The 24,739-nt window shown below is 45.1% G+C and overlaps 1 protein-coding gene across 2 annotated transcripts in view; it reads right to left on the reverse strand.

Annotated features, from left to right (window-relative positions):
* Positions 1–972: 972 nt before the first annotated feature.
* The window catches only part of SLC49A4 (solute carrier family 49 member 4), a 31,216-nt gene continuing 7,449 nt past the window's right edge, over positions 973–24,739 (reverse strand). The window contains exons 2-9 of one of the 2 annotated variants that reach the window (XM_069982456.1): positions 23,738–23,831; positions 21,340–21,605; positions 21,000–21,129; positions 16,456–16,564; positions 16,216–16,283; positions 12,267–12,394; positions 8,873–9,055; positions 973–1,662 (exon numbers count right to left, since the gene is read on the reverse strand). In XM_069982456.1, the coding sequence (XP_069838557.1) occupies positions 1,547–1,662; positions 8,873–9,055; positions 12,267–12,394; positions 16,216–16,283; positions 16,456–16,564; positions 21,000–21,129; positions 21,340–21,605; positions 23,738–23,831 (1,094 nt within the window). In that variant the 3' untranslated portion in view covers positions 973–1,546. Of the gene's footprint in view, positions 1,814–8,872; positions 9,056–12,266; positions 12,395–16,215; positions 16,284–16,455; positions 16,565–20,999; positions 21,130–21,339; positions 21,606–23,737; positions 23,832–24,739 lie in introns of both variants that reach the window. The other variant, XM_069982457.1, reaches the window with a different exon arrangement.

The following is a 24,739-nucleotide window of genomic DNA, read 5'->3' on the forward strand; positions in this document are numbered from 1 at the left end:
CGACTGTTAAGACTCTTATAGAAGTCACTTTATCCCAGATCTGCGCAGGTGTCTCTATAGTTATCATCCTGTGTAACAGGACCCTAAGGGACATGTAAACTATTTGCACAATATTTATAAAAAAAAAAAAGTTATCAATGTTAGAAAAAACACAGCAGCTTTCCTAAAAACAGCGCCAATTGCGTCCTCAGTTTGTGTGCGGTACTGCAGAGCACAGTTCTACTGAAGGGAATAGAGTAACTATGGTTTTTCTAATTCTAGACAACCTCTTTAAATAAAAAACTTAAGAAACTGTGCAACACTGCAGTCATATAATAAAAAAGGTGAAGACTGAATATCCTGGAAATTATTGTACGTCTTTATCTATAACACAAAAACCTAATATGTAATGGACTCCTGCGTAAAGTCGCTATCCTACCTGAAGGTCTATATTTGTCAGCAGAATGAAGAGAAGGGGGGAAGGGGACGACACCTTCGGCTGAGCTGCAGAGCGTAAACCTAAATATCTATTTAAAAGGGAACTATCAGCAGCTTAAATGAATCTAACCTGCTGATAGTCCCCTATTGCACACAGGGCGCTCAGGAGAAAGGTAGGTCCGTTACCGTCCTCTTCTGTGCCGTTCCCGTGTCGTTAGCAGTGTAATCCTCGGCTCGGAGCCCCGTCCCCTCATCGCATGAGGCGGCCTGCTCCTTCTAATGATAACCAATGGAGTGGGTGGGCTGGATCAGGGATTAGACTACAAACGGCACAGGAACAGTGTTGAGAAAAAAATATAACATACATACAGGCACCCGATGCGCAATAGGCGGCTATCAACAGGATAGATTCATCTAACCTTCTGATAGTTCCCTTTTAAGTAAATAAAGCTTATAATAAAAAGTTCTGCAACAATTCCTCTTGATTTCAGAAAGTGGGTGAAAAAGGAGCATCATGAAACCCGGACCATCACAGCAGGGTCTGGCTACAATATCTTCAGTTAACAAGGCTTTAATGGTACATGGTTTATCCCGATATGTTAAGGCCACCTAATCAAACATTATACATTTGGGGGGGGGGGGGGGGGGGGGGAACGACAAATTCTTTGGAGACTCTTGTGCAGGATGTAAGTCGGTCCTCAGCTTCCGGGACATGCTGGGTCCTCTTGTATTATAAAACATTTTGTACAAAATTATCCACAATTCAGTAAATTTATAACAGACATTGACCACATCCCCCTCCATCACAATAGGTGTCTGCAGATTACAGACCTTTCATATGACAAAATATGCAGTTAGACTCAACATAGTATAACCTATTCATCATTAAAATATTAAAATACTACACCTTTATTAATAATGCCGGCATGGCAGCCGGCAAGCGCCGCAGACTTCCCTGGTAATTGATGCTTTTCAGTTTCCAGGATCACAGAGTAAAATACACACGTGGGACATTTTATTTAGTTGTTAATATCAGACCGCTGGCCTCGTGTCACTCATCTTCCTCCAGTCTATTGTGCAATACCAGACAATTGTGCCATGAGCGGAGTGTTCAGCCCGTTTGGGGCTATTACACGGATATAAAGACATCAAGATAGAGTCTATCATAGGATTCCCTGAAGCACACAATAAAGAGCAGGCTGAGAAAGCTAGATCCCGTCAGGCACCAGTTCAGCCACGACAACTCTGGAAATGAAAAAACAACATTGAATAATCCTGAACATTCAGATTGTGTACTTTGGGTAAGTCAGTTTATCACTGGGGTCCCTGGAGCAGATAATAAGCACGAGGCCGAGGATACAAGATCCTGTGAGACACCAATTCGACCAGGACAGTGCTGTGTAAATATAAAAAGCAAGAGAACATCACGCCGATTCTGTGCATTACCACAAAACATTCAGGCTATTAAAACACAAAAAACAATACACGATAACATGTAGCAGCATTGCCACAAGACGCAGGTTCATTCATGGACAAGATGCTACCCAACAGAGCTAAGCACCATCAGCAAAGACGCTCATGTCCTTGGTAGAATCAGCTCATGGCATTTAGCTAATCATTTATATGCACCAAGACCTTGCAAGGGGAGCACCTCGCATTAGATGCAGCTGGGGGGAGGGAGCACAGATTCTCATTGAAGAGATCAGTCATAGGGTAGCTTCACACACACCGTATCGCAGTGGATTTTCTGCTGCAGATCCGCAGCTGATTTAAACTAAATAACTGAACACAGCATCAAATCTGCTGCAGATCCAGTGTGTGAAGGCACCCTTACGGTTACACAGAGATTTATCTGACAGATCTTTGAAGCCAAAGTCAGGAACAGACCATAAACAGGGAACAGGTCATGAAAGAAAGACTGGGATCTATACTTTATTGTAATCCATTCCTGGCTTTGGCTTCAAAAATCTGTCAGATAAATCTGTCTGTGTAAACGCACCATTATAGAGACCCACCCACTAATGTAAACAAGCACCGATCTGCTAGATGGGCGTTTGTTTACTGAGCCTAGTGCACGGCTCGATAATCCCACAGCATTTGTGTATATCGGTCGGTAGCGATGTCAGTGCAGCCCACGCCCCGGGCTACAATAATGAACCTTACACATACCTCTCCTCACTCCCCGATGTTCTTCTCGCTTCTGCCTGCAGGTTGCAGTGATCGGCTGAGCCTGTTACTTCAGAGTCCGGCTCACACGTTCCATAAGCGGCTATGGGCATAGGGCAGAGGCAAGGAGGACACCGGGGATCGTAGGTTTCTTATTTTTTTTAACAGTTGTTGGCCGCACATCCCTATTTCACTATTGATGTGTGCCCAGTGGGCGATTATTTTTAGGCTGGAATAAAATACATTGACCAGCCAATGATCATTTCATCAGCTGATCGCGGTCTATAACACAGAACAATAATCTGCAAATTTGGACTGATGGCAGATTATTGCTCTGTGTAATAGCGCCCTTCTGTCTCAGAAGTGAAGTGTCTGCAGTCAGTGGGGGACAATGAAGACATCAACAGTAGGACACAGGGAAAGCATGAACAGGTAAGTATAAGATGTTTCTTAATTTCTATGTGGTCGCAGCTATAGAAGAATATTTGCTAAAGCCAGACAACCCCTTTAAATGCAGCCCTGTGATGAGATGTGGGTATACATTTTAAACAATCCATGGGAAGTGTATCATTTATTAAACACTGGCCATATGGTCATGAATCTCGCTGCTGCTAACAAAACCGGCTGCCCCAAGTGTGTGCAAGCAACAAAAACCATCCAATGAATGTGCCGACCAGCACCAAATGAGAAAATAGGAAGCCATGCAGCAGTGGATAACCTGTCATTGTGCTAACATAAAAGACATCAGTACATACATCTTACAAGTTTCCCCTCAGACCTCTAGTGCGTCATGTACACAAGTCATGTCTCCAGTGTAGAGATGATGCCCCTCTATGTCGGAGACCTTCCCCCTCCCTGTTCTGCTCTCTGTCCAGCATCTCTTATGTCATCTTTCAGTGCGCTCCCAGTGATGGAGGATGCTGCAGCTGTGGATACAGCTCTTCTCTCATCTCTCCAACCTGCCCTCCTTTATTATGAGAGAACATTGCATACTCTGTTCTACAAGTGCCCAAGCCCTTAAGGGTATACACCTAAGTAACAGAATCTAATTCGGCACAGCCGTCTCTGGATGCCAACTAGACATAAGGCTTTAACACTTGTCATTTTTATGGCAGAGACTTGCTCAGTCTCTAAACACTAGAAGAAAAGGATTTTTCTAACTAAATGTGTGTTGGCAAAACAAAGTTGATTTGGCAAGAAACTCTCGAGAGAAGACAACGGGGAAACCGTAGCGGCAGCAGCAAATGTACTGTATAGGGGTCACGGTGCAGAGGTAAAAGAACAGATAATATAGGATCTAATGTGACTGCTCTCGAGATGAATCCCTCATTTCTGCCCATACATCCACAATAGCTGATGTCAAGCATCCTTTTGCCTGACAGCCATCTTCCTCAATACCTCCACTCACAAACATTCAGTTCTATCAAGTGTTCATGAGTTTTGAATGGGGAGCGGAGAGATAAGCCATGGTTAGACAGCAGCAGCTTATCTCCCCCATTAAAGATAAAAAGGCAAAGGTAGTTTATAACATGCCCATCCTTTACATCCCCATCCTTATCTGTAATGGGAGAGTCAGGAGGCCCTCATGTATATTACATAGTTTGTCAGTCCTGCTGAAAACAGCAAATTCGACTGAACTACTGGGGTACTGCTCCCGACCCACATTCTGACCCCATTGGGATTGCACGCATCAGCGACCAGACTTGACAGGTACACCTTAAGAGGGTAACCGAGACGAAGGAGACGATTGCTTATTATCAGTCTCTTGAACTACCCATTCATGCTTGGTCGATATAACTACATGTGTTTGCGGGCTCAGGGGAGGGATCTCTCACTGACTGCCATTATGAAAGGTCTCAACAATGGGGCTCTATTGTTCTATTCTTTATAGGATCCATAACTATGTGTACATTGTTCATAGCTGATAATAATGTCAGGTGTTTTGATCAGTGGGGTCTGGGTGCGGACACCTCTACTTCTTTGCTTTAGAAACTGGAAAACTACACAAAACATACTCAGGTCAGCAAATGCATTTGCCCTGGTATCCAATCTAGCTGTCATTGGTATATGACTGCATACATAGCTGCGGCCTCAATCAATCCCCCAGTGGCTCAGTCTTATCCTAAGGAATGACTGCTGGTCTACCCTGCCTGGAAGATGACGGATAGACCATGCGGAGTAATTGCAATGCTTGAGCTGCTCCTGATGGCTGAATTTATCAGCCTGAATGCTGCACTTGGATTTTTAACTGGATACGAATCTCCTTTAAAATTAATTCCAGAAGCAGAAAAAAAACAGAAAAATGTTCTCCCTCCTCTAGTGGATTGTAAAATAAGATTATTAATGTATGCAGGACTAGCGACTACCGGACAGCTGCAACGTGAAGAATGAACCTGGATGCAGCAAGAACAGTAGATCACAGGGCAGCATATACATCACTAGTGCTGCATGTTCATAAATCTTTACTATAAAAATCAGGTAAAGATTAGAGATGAGGGAACTTCAGGAGATTCATTCGGAGTCCAAGTCATCAGAATAGGCCTTCCGATTTGTTGAGGTCTGAATCACGAGTGCCCCAATTGTCCCATATATGACACTGGGAGGTAATGTGGATTTTAGCTTTTTTTCCAGTTATTTATTGCCAAACTTTAGGAAAATTCTGAATAAAGTGGATTTAAACACAAGACTGTACGAGTTGCTGTTTCCTGATCCCATGTATGATCAGTCATTTTTGTGCTCATAGCTAACATACTAGGACTACATTGTAATAGCTTATAATGTGCCCGCTTCTTAGTTATGCCCTACTTTAGCCTAACCAGACAAAATTACTCTGAATCATGAGATTTTGCAAAACGTTTTTCACAGTTTATTGATGCCCGAGTGCGTTGTGTGCCGCCTGATGTTCGGACATGAGAAGTTCAGCCAAGTGAAGGGGCGGACGGGAACGGACGGCTATTATTAATTGGTATTATACATATTGTCTTAATGTTCCCGTCGCTGTTCGGCAGCTCATTTTGCAGCTTTAAATCATTTGCCTGTGATTATATATTCTATGACAACATTAAAATGAATCATGGATCAGCATTCTCTCCAAAGCAGATGATTTTTTTTTTTTTTTGGTCTGAAGGCGACAGACAGCGTTCTGAATGAATTTCATACCCTGTAAGATGAATACGTGGAATAAAATTTTTACCTGGAATTAAAGACAAAATGTCAGGAGTCCTGAAATGTCAGCGCACAATTATCCGCTGCATCCAAAGCAGCACCCTGACCTTACAACTAAAGAGACTGTGGCTGCTTGATTAATGGGGATAGCCGGGGCAGGACACCATGACTAGGACTACTGCAGCACTGCTGAAGCAGGACCAAGAATACTTCAAGCATTGCTGAAAACTTGTAAAAGGCTGCAAGGATCTATTGTATAGATGGAGAATGGACATGAGATTCTTGGGTGGTTTGGAGAATAGCAACAGTGATGACAAGTGGAGTGAACAATGCGAATGGTCTGTGCAAGTCACCGTGCCCATACAGCTTTGAAAGCTGCAAAAATTAAGGCCCTATTCCACAGAACGATTATCGTTCATAAACTCGCTCCAACGACAGCTCGTTACCGATAATCGATTCATGGAATTGGTGTAAACGAGCGAACGACAAAAGCAAAATCGTTATATTGTCGTTCAAAATTGTTTTTCAGCATGTCGAAAAAAATTGTTGGTCTTTGAAAGATAATTCGCTAATCGGTTCGTAAAATTAGAAATCTTTCAGTCGTTTGTAAAAAGGTTTAAAAAAAAGTAGGTTTGTCGTATGGTCATGATCACCCTGGCAAACGTTTTCAACGACCATGTAACGACCCCAAAATAATCATTACACTACATATATAGTTCACGTTACCACATGTGTTATGTGTTATCGTTCGCTAAAAAAAAATCGTTTAGTGAACGTTAACGGTCGTTTGAGCGAGTTTATGAACGATAATTGTTCCGTGGAATAGGGCCTTTACTTTTACCTGTTCACCCAGTAACAGGTTCAGCTGAACATTCAAGAGTTCTGAAAGGGAAGGTAAGCCGCTGCCATGCCACTCCGGTGGCGGTTTGTCTCTCTGAACACAAAAGAGTTGACCAGTGGAAATAAAAGTCCAATCCTCCCCCAGCTACTCAATATCGGTCAGCGAGAGTTAAGAGGACCCCATATATATATATATATTAGACAGTCAGCAGATTACCACCGATTTGTCTCTAATGTGCAGGTGGGCCTTAAGGTGCTTACCAGTCAAGTTGTTCGTTCTTTATGTAACTCTGTAATATGAGCCGTTTCTATCGATTGCAAGCTGAGGGCTTGTAACCTTACTAAGAGGCCAGAATAAAGGAAGGAACTAAAGTATAAAGAGTATAAAGTCAGAGCTCCCCCCCCCCCCCGCTACAAGCAGTTTTATACATGACCCTTCACTGCTCAACCGGAGCAAGAGTTTAGCCACAACAAGATGGCAGAGGTCCAGGCGATTCATCTCTCAGGTGCAGCAGCCGGCTACTTTCAGCTTTACGGTTGGTTTGCGTTACTGTACAGAGATTAGATGGAGATACATTTCTATTTAACAGGGCCTGTCGGGTAAAAAATACTGACAGCCAGGCACTACAATCACATCCATAGTTGTCAGCTTTGATGACTTCAATGCTGAACAGAGGCAGAGGCCGTCATAAAGGAAGGGAGGGGGCACTGCCAAAGGGAAAACGTGCATAAACCTGAAGCTGGGTTTACACTAACATAGAGCATGTGCTTTTCTGCATTTGTGTTACACTCCATTGAATCGGTTGCATCTCAGCAAGTAAGTGCATCTATGTCTGTACAGGGCGCCCTCTATACCGAGTAATTTCAGATGTCTTGAATATTTTGTTTCAGTTCTTTAGTGTTTGCATCATTAACATTGATCCTGTGATTTCCATAATTCCATCACTTTCCCTTCTTGGTGTTGCAATGTCAATTTAAAGGATGGTGTGAATACAAATGATCAGACCTGCAGCCCTAGTACTAACACGGGAAGCCATCTGCATTATTCTAGCGTGAACCCAGCCTTACTCTTGATCCGAACCAGTTATTAAAATTATTGGATTATGAGGCTTCACTATCCACATAACAATGTATGACGAAATTTAGAGGGAAAGATTACCTTTAGCTGTTCCCATCCACATGCTTAAAGGGGTTATCCAGCGCTACAAAAACATGGCCACTTTCTTCCAGAGACAGCCCCACTCTTGTCTCCAGCTTGGGCGGGGTTTGCTGCTCAGCTCTATTGAAGTGAATGGAGCTTAATTGCAAACCGCACCTGAACTGGAGACAAGAGTCAAGTTGTCTCTGAAAGAAAGTGGCCATGTTTTTTGTAGCACTGGATAACCCCTTTAAAGGGGAAGTCCAGTGTTGAACATTTTTTTCAAAGGAGCCGGGTAGGAGGTGGCTGAACATAACATGCACCTACCTCCCTGGCTCCAGCACTGGGATCCACTTACATCTGCTCTGGCTCCTGATCCCCCATCTGCTTTCTGGTCTGAGCGGGGAGCGGGTCCCCTTTCAGACCTGGAAGCGGTCGGGTGAGCGGGGACAGCTGACCCAAGAGCTGGAGCCGGGAGGTGGAAGCATGTTATGTTCAGCCGCGTCCTCCATGGCTCTTTTGAAAAAAAAAAGTCAGACACCGGATTTCTCCTTTTAATGGGCACTGTCACTAAAGATAACTTTTGACACGTCAAATATGTCAAAGATCACAGCGGAGATTCCACCCTGAGCAGAAGATATAACCGGGGAGAGACGGCAGCACGATACTCTCCCTGGCCAGCCGCTCATTCTGTCAATATTTTCTCAAACTTACACTGAGAAAATGAATAAGTGTCGGCCAGGGAGTTCATCGCTGTCGCAAACCACAGCTATACCTTCTGATTGAGAGCAGTGATCAATAACTTTTGACTGATGACATGTGGGGTTATTTTACTGACAGGTATGCTTTAAAGTAAGCTAACTGTTCCACATTCATCCATACAGAGGGTTAAAGGAATATAAAGATGGGATTGGCAATACATATATATTCTACAATGGCTAAGAAGTGCGTCACTGGACATGTGGAGGGAAGCAGCAGTAGGTGGATCTCCCAGGGCGTCATCTGAACACACTGACTTATCGCACCTGCTGCTTCTTTCTAACCATAGAGATCTACATTTCTGTAACACACACACAGGCGTACACACACACACACACACACACACACACACACACCGAAAGTAACTGAAAAGTTATTTGTACTTACGTGTGTGATAAAAAGTCAGAAACACCAACAAAAGTCCGGTGAAAATATTACTCAAAAACGTAACAAAGCCGCAAGTGATTCCCTCAGGGACGGGGTAAACGGTTTCCAAAAATGTCTCGAAGAATATTGGCACTGTGCCATTGAGAAATACACCGATCAGGATGCACGAGGTATAAAGGGTCGCTGCAAAAGACAAAAAGCACAAAGTTACTAAATGTGTTAGAATTACAGAGAGCAGATCAGGGGGTCTTCAATATCTTGTGCTTAAGCTGTTGCGAAACAAATTCCAAGATGCTTGGACAACCAATGGCATGCATGCTGGGAATAAAGTTCTGCAACATCTGGAGAAGCACAAGTTAGGGATCACTGGAATAGACCATAGAGAGAGAAGTGGATTCAGCAAACAAGCAAATCTGAAACTGAATTTTAGTCCATATTAATTCGGTACAACAATGTGTGTATGTCTCCAGATCCCGCCGTACATATGAAAGTTACTTACCTCTCCAGGCTCCCTGGCGTCCTCCTGCCTTCCCTTCACAGCTGGAGCTTCTGAAGTTGTCTTTGCAGTAACAGGACGCTTATCCAATCACTGGCAGAGACAGGACAGGCAGCCAGTGATTGGCTGAGCGGCTATCACTGCACAGACGTGTCAGCGGCCGTGGTGAGCAGGGAACAGGAAGGAGGACACGGGAAGAGCCAGGAGTGGTAAGTACTAAACGTTATTTTCTTCTATATACCAAATGCCATCCACCTATTAAACAAAGTGATACACGGTCAGTGGCTGATTTTTAAACCGGAAAACGATCAGCCCATGATAGCGATCAGCCAAGGAAACTGTTTTTATTACATGGGGCGATAACTGCCTGACTGGGCAGATAATAATCCTTCACCCCCCCGTGTAATAGGACCCTGAAAGTTAATGGGGGTCGTTTTCTGCGGGGAGAAACAAATGACAGCGAGCTAGGGAGTGAAGAGCTTAGCTGAACGCTTCTCTGAACGCCCAGACCCTAAACCATGAGTACTTTTGCAATGTCTCAAAGTGAAATTGTTATAGCTGAAATCTGATATATATATATATATATATATATATATATATATATATATATATATATATATATATATATATACACACACACACACACATATATATATAGTGTGTCCTTTATCAGGTAACTGTAGCCGTCAGGTCACTCTGAATATAGAAGATCACCACCAACGACAGGGACCCCGGTTACCAGGTTTTACATCCTGCTATAAACATCTGTACTTGTTATTCCACAGCCAGGTACTACAATGTACACAACAAACTCTGGACGTGAGAAACCGTTCATCTGCAGCCGCTGATTTATTCTGATGCGCTCAGCGCCAACGATATCTGCAGACATTTACAACACTTGGCTCGGTTTCCCTCTCCGACAGCGAGCTGCAGTGTACCTATATGCCGGAGCGGAGGAAATAATAAAATGCCTGCATGCCCTGTGTCTTCCAGCGAGATGAAGAGAGGAACGGCTTAGATGCAGGATCCTTCATTCCGGCTGATTTACGAATCATTAGCTAGTCAAAGCCGAGGATATCGCCTGCCGCCCACTGCACAAATCATTACGTTCTGTGAAAAGTCCAATCTCAAAAACAAACAAAACAGATAGCGGACGCAAAAGGTAATGACCCTGCGGAGTGCAGACACAAACAGCTCCCCGCGGGCCAGGAAAGCGTGCGATATGTCAGGAGAAACTCCTGTGCCCATCTAACCCGCCTCTGGGTGATGTCGGTGATACTAAGTTATATAGAAGACAGAAATTCTATGTACGTTTTGGGGGAAAGTTCCAGAATGTAAGCTGTCAGCGCGTGCACGGCTCAAACACTCTGGCGGATGAAGGAGACGTATGGGACCGAAGGCTTATTAAGAAATCTCATTTCAATGAATAATTACTCTGTAACAAGCGACCTTCTTAGGAAGGTTAAACATTTCATTATGTGGGTGCGGGAGATGGATTTCTACTGAGAAAGTGTCGGATGGTGAAACAAAGAATCTCATAAACAAGTCAATCAAACGGGAACACAGGTGTCACCGCCTGTAACATGTAGCCGGCCTCCCATCCCCAGACATAGCAGTCATCTGTTATACAGGCAGAAGGCTGATCAGAGGACGTGTGCGCACAGATCCCCGGACACATGTACAGATGCCCCTACCGAGGTGACGCCGGTCATATATCATGTCATCCAACACACGCAGAGATAGAGCGAGCCGAAGAATTCATCATTACCGACACTGCAAACACATCCATCAAATGTTTATGGGAGGCTTTAAAGGGGTACGCCAGCAATATTTTTTCTTCTTTCAAATCAACTGATGTCAGAAAGTTATATAGATTTGAAATTTACTTCCAGTACTTTTCTTTCAGTACTTATCAGCTGCTGTATGTCCTGCAGGAAGTGGTGTATTCTTTCACAGTGCTCTCTGCTGCCACCTCTGTCCATGTCAGGTAGTGTCCAGAGCCGCAGAGGTTTTCTATGGGGATTTGCTGCTGCTCTGGACAGAGGTGGCAGCAGAAAGCACTGTCAGACTGGAGAGAATACGCCACTTCATGCAGAACATACAGCAGCTGATAAGTACTGGAAGACTGGAGATTTTTAAATTACAGTAGTCTACAGTAGTAAATTATAAGTCTATATAACTTCCCAAAACCAGTTGATTTGAAAGAAAAAGATTTTTGCTGAAGTACAGTTGGATCGTTGCCTGCATACATAAAGATTTTCACTTCAATTTCGCACAATAATCTGAGTAATAGGGTCCTAAGCCGCAGGCAGACAGCTTTAGTGGTGGCTTATCTCTCTGAGAACAAAGGGGTCAGGCAGTGACATTCCATCACACCTGACCCCTATCTGTCGGTGGAGTCTCGGCAGAGCCCGGGCAGCTTGACTCCTCTCTGCTTCAGTACTGGAGCCGTCACATTTGCTCTCATTGTGCCTTTCTGATGATTTACTGAAGTTGCGATGGTTTGCTCTGATTTATCTCATTACTGAATCCAATCTTCTTCCATTTACACAATGTTTTATAAAGCCATAATAGGCCATTACTCCAAGCTTCCACAATGCAAGTCATATATTGTGCTAGTTGGGAACAATGAAAGGGACTCTGGCTGCGATGCAGCTCGGCGCCAGCGTCATACGGCGAGAGTCACCGCGAGGGTCAGCGCAGGAAGAAGAGGACGGTAAGTGAGAAGATATCCTCAGCTCCTTCTGTGAATTACAGGATAATAGAAGTCACCATCACTTGTGGCCCAGTCTTGTCTTTAATACTGTGATACGTTTCTCATCTACTCTCCGACTGGAAAAGAAGAGGAATTGTAGAAGAACAGGGTGACCTGAGCGGCCGCACTGTGTGTGCACTTACCTGTAGTGAGGGGAAGGTGGGTGACGTTGCTTAAAAACGTCAAAGTGAACCAGGTGGCCGAGAGCGTAGACGCTGAGAAGAGCAAGACCAGAATAGGCTTCAGGATGCCCCGGACAGAGTCTGCAAACCTGGGGAGAAAGGAGAAGCAAATGATCAGTACACGCCCTTTACTCACCACTGCCGCCGCCGCCATCTATAGATCAGATGAGGAGCGCTCATAGGAAACAGCAAAGTCCCATTGTCCTTTTATCTTGTACAGAATTGAGTGGAGCCGCTAAAAACGTCCGGGTTCAGCAACGTTCTCCGAAACTGAACACTCTGCATTTGACGCCCAGTGTTTGGAGAAGTTAGATGCCGCCCTACAAATGCCGAGCATCTGGGTTCGGAGAATGTTGCCAAACTCCCCTCAACACTGGTCTTGTGGTCTTAGGCGTCTTTTATAGCCATTTTGCTGTTCCTATTTTCCTTTGGTTTTTGGGCTACTTGCCATAAGGGGTTATTTTATACACTTGTCTATATACTATCCAGGGGCGGGCGGTGACTACCTCTCTATACACATGCTGGGCGTCAGCAGTAATGGAGGAATAGCTGTCACTGTAGTATAAGGTGTGTGGATCTTTATCTGATGACATCATTATCTTACTATCATAGCAGTGATGTCATACAGGGGGCGGGGCTGTGACTACCACTCAGACATGATATACAGGCTAGTTATAATATTATATCAGTGATACACATGATATACAGTAATAGATGAATAGCTGTCACTGTTGCATACGCCTGTGCTCGGGCCCTCAGATGTGGCCCTAAAGTTCTCTGCTAGCACGATGGGCCGGGGCTTCTCTGCGATCTCCGGCCTCATCCGGATAGATTAATAACTCCACGCTACACAACAGGCGCGGCCCCAAGTATCTGTCACCTCGAGCCTCTCTTCCCGGATGAGCTAAACAGGCAAACATATGAGGATCAGCTTCCAAATTAGGAATTAAAAGATGGAGTTTGTAATTAAGCGGTTCTGGAAACACAATTACAGGCTGTCGTCGATGACGGCACGGAGGAATAATTTGCAGAAAATGACAGGATAATGCCGAAATTGTGATATTTTTGCCTTGCTAAACATTAGCAGCTGGTGGAACAAAAACACAAAAGGCGTTTTCAATGGAATAATGAGGAGAGGAGCTGGTGGGCCTGCGCCACCGCCGCAACGCTTCAGCTCGGAGAGATCTGTGAAATGTGACAAGAATTATGACCTAATTTTCCTGATTACAACTTTCAGCAGATTATTATAGCCGGGCCTGTCATGGATCCAGCCCTCCAGAAAAGACAAATGAGTGGCCCCGAGTCTCATTAGGTTCCCGGAGACTGAGACCATTGTGGTTTTCAGCTTGGGTGCCGCTGTCAGACGCGCAGCAGATACATCTAGGACCGTTCCATTTACTGGGAAATTAGCTTCTCCACGCCGCCGCCCTCCTGGATGGAGGAAGACGGGGAGTCTTAGTTTTCCAATAAATCAACACTATGGAAAGCAGCATTAACCATATCCTGGAGGAGGAGTGTTCCTGCAACCACAAGAGTTACGGCTACAGATTAGGAGGAGGAAGAAGAAGAAGAAGAAGTCGTCCCAGCTGAAGGGGTTTGGCTCCAGAGCAAAACTAATTCTCATCATGCTGGAAAGTGGCGTTTTTAAACAGCTGGGAAACGGTGTACTGAAAGCATATCCCCATATGATTGGCATTACCAGCTGCTGGAAAAACTACAACTCCCATCATTTGCGGGATGCATTAGTGCAGCCTTCCCTAGTCAGTGGGTGTCAAAACTTCAGACCCCCTTTTGGAGGTGCACACGTACAGCGTTTCCTAAAATCCAGACCCCCCTTTTGGAGGTGCACACGTACAGCGTTTCCTAAAATCCAGACCCCCCTTTTGGAGGTGCACACGTACAGAGTTTCCTAAAATCCAGACCCCCCTTTTGGAGGTGCACACGTACAGAGTTTCCTAAACTTCAAGACCTACTCTACAGTGTCACAACTAGAGTAAGGGGCCTTTCACATGGGCCACTTATTGATAATATTTGCTCAAATGACGCACGAAAATTTGTCGTTGATCTTTTCAGCTGACATCAAAATTATGGCTGATTGTTCTAAAGTCTTTCAGTCGTTCACAGTATGTATACGAATGCAATTACAATCATATTTACAACTTTCCACACCAATTTAGTTTTTAGTCAAAACACCTATTGTTTAAAGAACAAAATTCATTGTTTGTCGTTTGCCGAACGATCGCTAAAGGACCCTAAGGCAAACCCACAGCAAGATTTACCAACCATCTAAATGTATCAGCTGTCAATTTATTTAGTCTTATAGAAAGTTATTCATCTGAATGTCCCGATTCCCAAAAGAGGTCTATAAAGAAACCCTGACCTCTCACTCCTGGTTGTGTAGGGCGGACTTGCCAATCCCCAACTCCCGGCGTCTGTAGAAATTGGATGCTGCCCTAGGGCTGCCTGGAGAACATGCATACAGCCTATGGCCGACTCCCTAGGGAGCCAAAAGTCAAGCATTTGGGTAGGGACAATGTTGCAGAACCGAACAGTTTCCTCAAGTCCGCTTATCACTACTCCCCAGGGAAATTGTGGGAACATTTGTGGAACAACTTCTACAATGAATCGATGGCCAATTCATTAGATTCAGGGCCAATTTACATAGAGAAGATTTGTTGCAGCTGTCCTATTCAATGCACATGGCTAAAATTTGTGACAGCTCTGCGGTGTGTGAATTCACCCTTCTATCGATTCACTCTGGTCACATTTTACCCCTGAAGCTGCTTCGTCTGCACTGGGAACCAAACACAGCAATACCCTGTGTCCTGCTTCAGAGTGCATCAGCTGGTCACCGAGATGGAGAAGTGGAAAGTATAGGAAACTATTTGTATTTTTTGCATTCATTCCCAGGTTCCGTTCTCCTCATCTGATCGATATTGTCAGTAACTTTTATAGGGTCAGTAAAGTCTCTGCATCCAACAGCAGCTGGGAAAAGAAGCCACCCTGCCGCCACCGTAAAGAAAGAATTTCAGTGCTTTAAGATAAAAAAAAAAAAAGGAGACAAAGCAAGATGGTGCCTATGGCAAGAAATGTCCCATTCAGGTTTCCTCTGCAATGACGCCGGCTCCCAGCGAGTCGTCCTTGTCCTTATTCTGGAGATTAATGTTGTATATTAGATGTCTGTCAGCGTAGGACTTGACTTTCGCTGTGTTACAATGCTGATGTTCTGATTTCACAAAGCAGATCTGAGCGGTTTATCTCCAGCAGAAAAGCGACACCTTCACATAGTGATACGGCAGCGCTCTACACTCATACATATGTACATACACTTCTCGTGCCTCATCGAGCAAGGCTCTGCTATATCAGCTTCATCTTCCTCCCTACCCCCACAGCCACTGAGGCAGCATAGGGACATATAGTGTATATTAAAGGGGCACTCCAGGCGGGAGGGGGTGAATGAAAGCAATAACGTTGAGTTATCTCCCCGAATCCACCACTGAGGAGGTAAGTGGACATTTTTACTTTCATCCACCCCCTCCCGACCATAGGATGAAAAAAAAAAAAAAAGTCCTCCCGCCTGGAGTACCCCTTTAAGACTCTGGAACACAACTTTGTCGGTACACAAATAACATGTTATCACAAACTTAGAAAAAGTCATGTGAATGTAAACATCTGAGGATAGATATACAAGAAAAAAATACTAAGCGGCCAGGCTAGCTGGACAAAGTTGTCGTCTTCTGCCGACAATCTTCTATGGTATTTGGATGCATCGAGCAGCTGGAAAACTTAACCAGAATGAGCCATCCACCTTGATGCCTACAGCGACAAACCCTCATCCTTTACATCGCATTATAATGACTGACATGGGTACAGGGCGAAATGTATTATACACAGTATTTATTGTTCTCACCTTCCCACAGCAATCCCAACAAAACATCCACCAACAATAGACCAAAAACCGATCCAGCCGGCATCCACCTGCGGAGACGGGACACAAGGAATAGGTTATAAGAGTAGAAAAGAGCTCAGCCCTATCACCCTACATAGGAGGGACAAGACCCCACAGGCCCCTGTTAAATCTACAGCCATATAGGAGAATATTACTGCATTACAGTCCTGTACCCAGCACACTGAATATGAGCACACGTACCTGGGTCACATGCATGGGTGTTAAAATCAGATCCAAAACTCCCGACCAGCCGGCGTAGAATCCCAAGGGAATGGCATAGGCTAAGACGATCATCAGGAAGCGAGGGTTGCTGGGGGGTAAAAATAAAGATTAGACTGCTGGGAAAGGGATGCAAGGACCTCGTGTCTTATCACATACAAAATGCTGCACCAATCACAAGCGATGGAAACCGATGCTTTACTAGTGTTACTCTCTAAAGCAGTGCTTCTCAAACTGTGAGGCGCCCCCTAGCTGTTGGTGAGGCCCAGCTGAAGAGTCCATTTTCAAAAAGTAACTATGATCTGCACAGTCCTTTTGCTGTAAGCAAAAATCTCCATTTTAGCAACATTATTAATTTATTTTGTACTTGCTTTATTAGCATATAGAGCTTGAGAAACGGGTGAAAGGCAGCCCTAGCATTATTACAACTTTTAAATGGACTTTCACCACAGATTGTGAGGCCCAGGCACCCTCTTAGTCGGTCTGGTGAGGCCCAGGCACCCTCTTAGTCGGTCTGGTGAGGCCCAGGCACCCTCTTAGTCAGTCTGGTGAGGCCCAGGCATTGTCTTGGTCTGTTGGGTGAGGCTCCAGAAGAAAAAGTTTGAGAAGCGCTGATCTAAAGGGAGCCTGTCAGCAGTTTAGAGACATCATATCAATGCAAATGCAACTAAAACAGTTGAATGGTCACTACTGTATCAAACACCACCCCCCTATGTCCGTGTGAATCCTAACATACTTATATATCATTTATCAAAACACAACAGCTGTAAAGCCTGGGCCACTGGGGGTCTTACTTCCCTGCAATGTTAGGGGAATTGCATCCCTAGCAGCAGAGAGACAAAGACAGAGCACAGGAAGTGAGGGGCGGGGCTTAGGTAGTGCTATACACAGGAGGAGGCCTGGATTATGTGTATGCATCCTCCATCCGCCCAACTATGTCAGAAGTTCCACACTGTGCCTGGTAAGAGGGAAGCCTTGCGTTACCCACCTCTGAGTTTGTCCCTTGTGCAGATACCCATGCTCTTCCTACGTACACAGTGCTGCCTCCTGAATGTAAGCCCCTCCCCTTTTGAAAACAGTTAACCAGGGGAGCTTTGTGATGCAACCATTGCCTTGCTGTTCTGCTGCAGTTTTTTCCTTTTCTGCTCCCACTGCACCCTGCAATTTCAGTGCATCAGTAACCCCTTCTTCCCCCTGCCAAATGCAATCTATAGAACAATACTGTATAAATCACCCCCAGTACAGTGCCAGCCTGCTCATTCCCAGCACTATGTCCTGTGATCAGCTAATAGACATTTCATTAAAAGCAGACCTTTCAGCAGATTGTCGCAGACTAAAGTTTGGGTGTGGACTGCTTTCTGCTGAAGACACAAAGATCTATGTGTGAGCCTCTCACTGTCTCCCTCCTCCTTCCCCCTACCTTCTAAAACTGGCTGTATCTGCAACATAGTAACGTCTTTATAATGCAGAGAGGGATAATCACAATGAGTTCATTAGCAACTTGACCTTATAATCACCCTCCCAGCATTACAAAGAAGCTACAATGTTGCTGATACAGCCAGCCAGGGACATGTTTACATCAGCTGTCTCAGAAGGGAGGGGGGGAGGAGGGGGAGACAGAGAGAAAAGCTTACACACAGATTTTTGTGTCTTCAGCAGAAAGCAGTAGCTGAGAACTGGGGGAAGGAGACTTAATAGATAATAATAAGTATGGAAGGAATTGTTTGCCTCACCATGGGCAGCAACATATCAAAAGTTATGTTTGAGGGGAATACTCCTTTAAAGTACACATTCAGTCACTGGGGGAAGAGGACCCTCTTAAACCGCCATCATTTGTACTATAGAAGCATTATACTCCACTGAATAACCTACAGACACAGTGACGCAGCCAAAGGCTCCTGACATGAGATATGTACATAATGGAGAGCACCAGAATAGATGAGGCTCCGCAGCACCAGCTAATCAAAGTAGCCGCCTGTCGTTCTGTCACTCACCAAGGCAAACAGGGAGCTGACAGCCGCATAGTCCTCGACCACTGTGCAGGTGACAGGTGCTCTTTAAGTGACATGTTATTTGCAGCAGCCTCTTTGAAGCCCTCAGCAGAGAGTCAGAATAACAGGGAATAAGTCATTCTCGCTCTTCTGAATTCTGCTCCATTTACTGCAGGGAAGCTGTTAAAAGTCTCAATTAAATTAATCCCGAGTGTCACTTACAGGAACGGATTTCATTTGCTTCTATGTATTAACAAACGACCGTGGCTCGGGAAACAACTGCAGGCAGAGACATTCATCTCAGTGTGTGAGGACCCTGCATCAGCGGCTGCATTTATCAAAGCCCTGGGAGGTTTCCTCTGCGCCTCCCGCCTCTATAAACACACATTCCCAATCAATGCTCGTGTCAGCCCGATTTTGTGTTAAGTAAGCAAGTGTTGGCCTATACAATAAACTGGAATTAATTCTCTGGGGAGGCGTCGGCGAGCGCACGCGTCCTGGCACAATGCTAATACATTAAGGATTCCGGCGCACAACGCAAGCTTATCTGAAGGAAACGATTCTTGCCAGTGACAAATCTTTACTTTCGGAGGAGGGGAGCGGATCAGATCAAGTGTGCGTTTCATGAGCCGGAGAATTAGCGTTATCGAGAAGACATGAAACCTTATAGAATATGAGAACCAGCATAATAGACAATGAAGTGCAACCTCAGCCGCCCGGACTGGTTTATCTGCAACGATACTTCCGAAACACAAAGAACTTATACCGCAGTGAATTCTCTGCTGTACTGACACACTGTAACAAAAGTATCATGTACAGTGCACAGGTTTTCAGCCTGAGGAGGAGAACAATGGTATTTATAGTCCCCGATAGTAAAGAAAAAAAAACTAACAAAAACTAATGAGAAATGGGAAAGCGGCAGCTATTTTACAATTATTAGGGGGCTGCCCAATCTCAGCTCATGCCTATATGATGTGCGGGTCCTGAAAATTACAATAGCATTTCACAGGATAATTGTTGGCAACTAAAACAAGTAGCATGCTGCTGGGTTTCCAGACCTCGATGTCAGATCAGACAGGAGAACATGCTTACACAAACCCTTTAAAATGGAAAACCATCAGTAGGGTCAGTGCATCGTCCTGCCTGCTGGCTCCTTCATCCTCCTACTTCTCTGTTCTCTCCAGATCTGTGCATGCGCAGCAACAGTCCTATGAACAGCACCAGGAGAGAACAGACATCACTATGTCTGCATATAGTAACATGCATAGGAGTATATAGGAGCCAGCGGCCAGGACGGGGCACCAAACGGGTTTATGGGTAGATTTTCTTTTTATTAAATTACTGGAAATGGCACAGAGAAGCAAAATAATAAGAGCAGCACCAGCAGAATCTTCACCTATCTAGATATAGGTACTTTCTTGCACAAACAGCGCCACCCCGTTCTCAGGTTGTGTGTGGTATTAAAATTCAGCTCAATTTCATAGGATTGAGCTGCAAAGCCCCACACCCAGACTGAGGTCAAGAGTGGTGATGTCTCACTGGCCTCGTCTAATTAGGCCTGGATAATGGTGCTTTTACACGACCCGATACAGTGGCAAATAGGGGAGAAAAAGGGCGTGAGTGATAAGGCAGTGCTGCAGGGGTTTAGGGACGACTACGACCTGTCCCAGCCTGCAGACAATTTTGATGTTGGCTGTTCAACTCTCTGTAGGGTTAATGCAATGATGGTGTGATGCATGTGTTGCATGGAAAGCCGCAGCTCCTGTCGGGAGATGCTGCGGAAACTGTTGCACACACAAACTTTCTGCACAGTCCTATTTCATTAGAATAAGGCTTGTGCAAGGTGTGAGATGTCGCTTTGGTACCGATTGTTCCAATATGAGCTGCATCTCTCCACCCATTAAAGGGACTCAGCTCTAAGTCATGTTCAAAACTGCTGACACTGTTAGATAGTTGTTACATGAAGGAGACACCTGGTACCTTTCAGATATCCACAATGTAGAGAAATCCTTTCATTCTCTGGTATAAAGACGTCTCCGAGCGTTAGAAGAGCAGCAAGCTGTAAGGTCTCCTCCCCTTCTCTGCTTGATTGACACCTGGAAGCGGAGACCCCAGCAGGATCAGGTATGGGGGAGGGGGAAGGAGGTACAGCTTGCTGCCCTTCAGGAGTTCGGGAAAGCCTCTCTGACTTTATAATGAAAGTATTTTTTATACATTCTGGAAGCACAGACAGACAGATATATGAATGTGATGGTGTGCCTCCTTCTACTAACAACTACCTTACATTGTCAGTGGGCTGGAATGTGAATTGCAGCTGACCGGCTGCCTTTAAGGGTACATTCACATGTACAGGATCTGCCGCAGATATCAATGTAACTAAATAATTGAACACAGCATCAAATCTGTTGCGGATCCTGTACGTATGAACGCACCCTAAAGGAGTACCTGTACAGTTCTAAACAGGTAGGAGTGCAATAAGGTGCTGGGAAGCAGAACACCAACTCCAGCACAATCACCAGTGCGACCAGAACTCACCTCAGCAACTTCCCAATGCTACTCCTGTAACTGAGCCTGCGACCAGCGGCAGCAACGCTGGGGGGCACCGGGGGTCGGGCGGGGAAGTAAGCCAGGACAGCCGCAAACACCACCGTGATGATCCCGAACTCTGCAACACAAACAATCATCAACCCCACATCACAAACACGGCTCAAGCCAAAACCCTACAGCTTCAGCTGCGAAAGGAAAATCTAATAATCGTGACACGAACCATGCTGCAAGACTAGGCAGAGGACTGTATGATAACTAACAGCAGCCATGATGGCATCCACTCTGACAGCGGAGAGAACACCATGACATTAATCTTCAATGTATTTACCTGTGTACATCACCGCCTCAATGCGATCCTTGATGGACGATATACGCTCTTCCGTCAGGAGGTTGCCAGATGTGTTGTTAGGAGCCGGGACTATTAAAGGTCCTATTAAAAATGCACATGCTCCCCCAAAATAGTTCAACATGGAGGCAATAGCTGTGGCTGTAGCGCGTTCATCCGGAGGGAACCACGTCGTGGAGAGAAAAGGAGCAGCGTTCATGGCGGTGGGTCCTGCAAATCCGTTCAGCAGCTGACCTCCATGTATGAGCCTGGAGGGAATACATAATACTTGTTATATACCATATACAGGTCTGGGGGAGGGGGCGCAGGCTAATGTCCGACAGCACATGTTATAGAATCGTCTATATAAGACAAGATTCATTTGTGGTCTTATAGTTCAGGGATGGGGGAACCTTCGTAACTCCAGCCGTAGCAAAACTACAATTCCCATGTTTGGCTGTCCCGGCATGATAGAAATTGTAGTTTTGCAACAGCTGGAGGGCTGAAGGTTCCCCATTCCTGATCTGGTTTATAGTAATTATTCTATACATGTGACTATACCGAGGAGCGATCCACCAGCGTCAGGGTGCATTCCTTATAGCGTCAGAACCTTACTAACATCCTATAATATTTTACTAGGAACCATGAGTTAAAGAGATAACTGGGAATTAGTGAATGATTCAGCGATATAAACAAAATTCTCTGCAAGCTAAATGTAGTGATCACAGAGCTGGAAGCGAGAGCAGCTACTGTATGTATATAGTGAGGAGCCAGAGAAGTCACGTATACAATGCCAGACATGTTGTATGCTTGTAAAATGGCAATTACACACCATCATAATCTACTGCACATATATACAGCTCAGGGAAATGATCATGAGTTACTTCCTGTATTATACTCCAGAGCTGCACTCACTATTCTGCTGGTGGGGTCACTGTGTACATACATTACTGATCCTGAGTTACATCCTGTAATATACTCCAGAGCTGCACTCACTATTCTGCTGGTGGGGTCACTGTGTACATACATTACTGATCCTGAGTTACATCCTGTATTATACCCCAGAGCTGCACTCACTATTCTGCTGGTGGGGTCACTGTGTACATACATTACTGATCTTGTACTGATCCAGAGTTACATCCTGTATTATACTCCAGAGCTGCACTCACTTTTCTGCTGGTGGGGTCACTATGTACATACATTACTGATCCTGAGTTACATCCTGTAATATACTCCAGAGCTGCACTCACTTTTCTGCTGGTGGGGTCACTATGTACATACATTACAGATCCTGAGTTACATCCTGTATTATACCCCAGAGCTGCACTCACTATTCTGCTGGTGGGGTCACTGTGTACATACATTACATCACTGATCCTGAGTTACTTATTGTATTATACTTCAGAGCTGCACACACTATTCTGCTGGTGGGGGTCACTGTGTACATACATTACTGATCCCATTTCCTGCAGAGCTGCACTCACTATTCTGCTGGTGGGGTCACTGTGTACACACATTACATTACAGATCCTGAGTTACATCCTGTATTATACCCCAGAGCTGCACTCACTATTCTGCTGGTGGGGGTCACTGTGTACATACATTACTGATCCCATTTCCTGCAGAGCTGCACTCACTATTCTGCTGGTGGGGTCACTGTGTACATACATTACTGATCCTGAGTTACATCCTGTAATATACTCCAGAGCTGCACTCACTATTCTGCTGGTGGGGTCAGTGTGTATATACATTACATTACTGATCCTGAGTTACATCCTGTAATATACTCCAGAGCTGCACTCACTATTCTGCTGGTGGGGTCACTGTGTACATACATTACATTACTGATCCTGAGTTACATCCTGTATTATACTCCAGAGCTGCACTCACTATTCTGCTGGTGAGGTCACTGTGTACATACATTACTGATCTTGTACTGATCCAGAGTTACATCCTGTATTATACCCCAGAGCTGCACTCACTATTCTGCTGGTGGGGGTCACTGTGTACATACATTACTGATACCATTTCCTGCAGAGCTGCACTCACTATTCTGCTGGAGTCATTCAGTATAAATGAATCGGCCGTTTAGCCTTACTCTTTATATAGTAGTGCTGACAGGTGAATAGACATCTGATGCATTGAATGTAGTGGACTCCCTAATCCCATCTCTAGAGTATGTATATAGCTCTGTGACTCTATATAATATATATATATATATATATATATATATATATATATATATATATATATATATATATATCCCAGTATACTTTTCTCCACCATCAATGGCTTATACTGTTTTGCTGTTAGACACCACATGGCAGCCATAACCCCCCCGTCACGACGCCTTGGATCCCATTCACACCTAGAACGTGGCGTCATGTAAGTAGTGACGTACCTCCTCCTCAGCTCCAAATCGGTCACCGGGACACATCTCAGGCCGGCGCCGAGCACCATCAAAATCAGCGTGAGGAGGACGGTGACACGGAGACCTGGGGAGAGAAGATGGAGCGAGACATAAGAACCACAGACAATGACGCCATCTGTGCAGAAGAGAAGCGTGAGCGGTAAGTGTATGAGATGGCGGGTGGCTGTGTCACTACACTAAGCCTGCGGCCGGCTTGGCTCAGGAGAACGGCCATCAGGTCATGCGGTGAAGCTTTTATAGACTCCACGTTGTGAGGCCGCCTGCGCTGAGACACAATAGATTTCCGCGCTATGTGGCGGTGATGGATGAAGGGAGCGGCGGCCGCTGCGTCTCGGCTCTTACCAGGATCTATATCTGACCCAGCAGTAAAGTGCCCTCCGCTTCGCTGCAAATAAGAATCAGATTTAGCTCCTGGGGGGAAAAAGGTCTACATGGTATCCGAGCATTGTATCCGAGCAGATTATCCGGCAAGAAAACTCATTTATACTCCATCCCCAGCTTCATCCACCTGAGGCGTCTTAAGTCGCAGTAGTATCTCTGTATATCCCCATACTACACCCCTGACCAGCGGATTCTATCAACCAGAACCACTGGAACACCAGCAGGCCTCCTAAATCCAGACATGGGAGGGGGGGGGGGGGGGGGGGGGGGGGGGGGGGGGTGAAGCGTAAGCTCCTCTGCCAAGTCTGTCCTGTTCAGGTCTCAGCTAGCGCTTACATTGCACATGGCCGTGCTTTACATTCTATATGGCCGTGCTTCACAAGTGTCACACTCGCCGCCCTCCAGCTGTTGCACAGCTACAATGCCAAAGCTTTAGCTACAACTGCATGATGGGAATTGTAGTTCTGCGACAACACGAGGGCCAGGAGTTTGACGCTGCTGCTTTACATGGACATGAAAATATAGAATGAAACTGAGAAAAAAAAATGTTTTTAACTCAATTCAGAAAGTTACAGATTTGAAATTTACTTG

This window comes from Dendropsophus ebraccatus, chromosome 9 (assembly GCF_027789765.1).
Source record: "Dendropsophus ebraccatus isolate aDenEbr1 chromosome 9, aDenEbr1.pat, whole genome shotgun sequence".
Classification (NCBI taxonomy): Eukaryota; Metazoa; Chordata; class Amphibia; order Anura; family Hylidae; genus Dendropsophus; species Dendropsophus ebraccatus.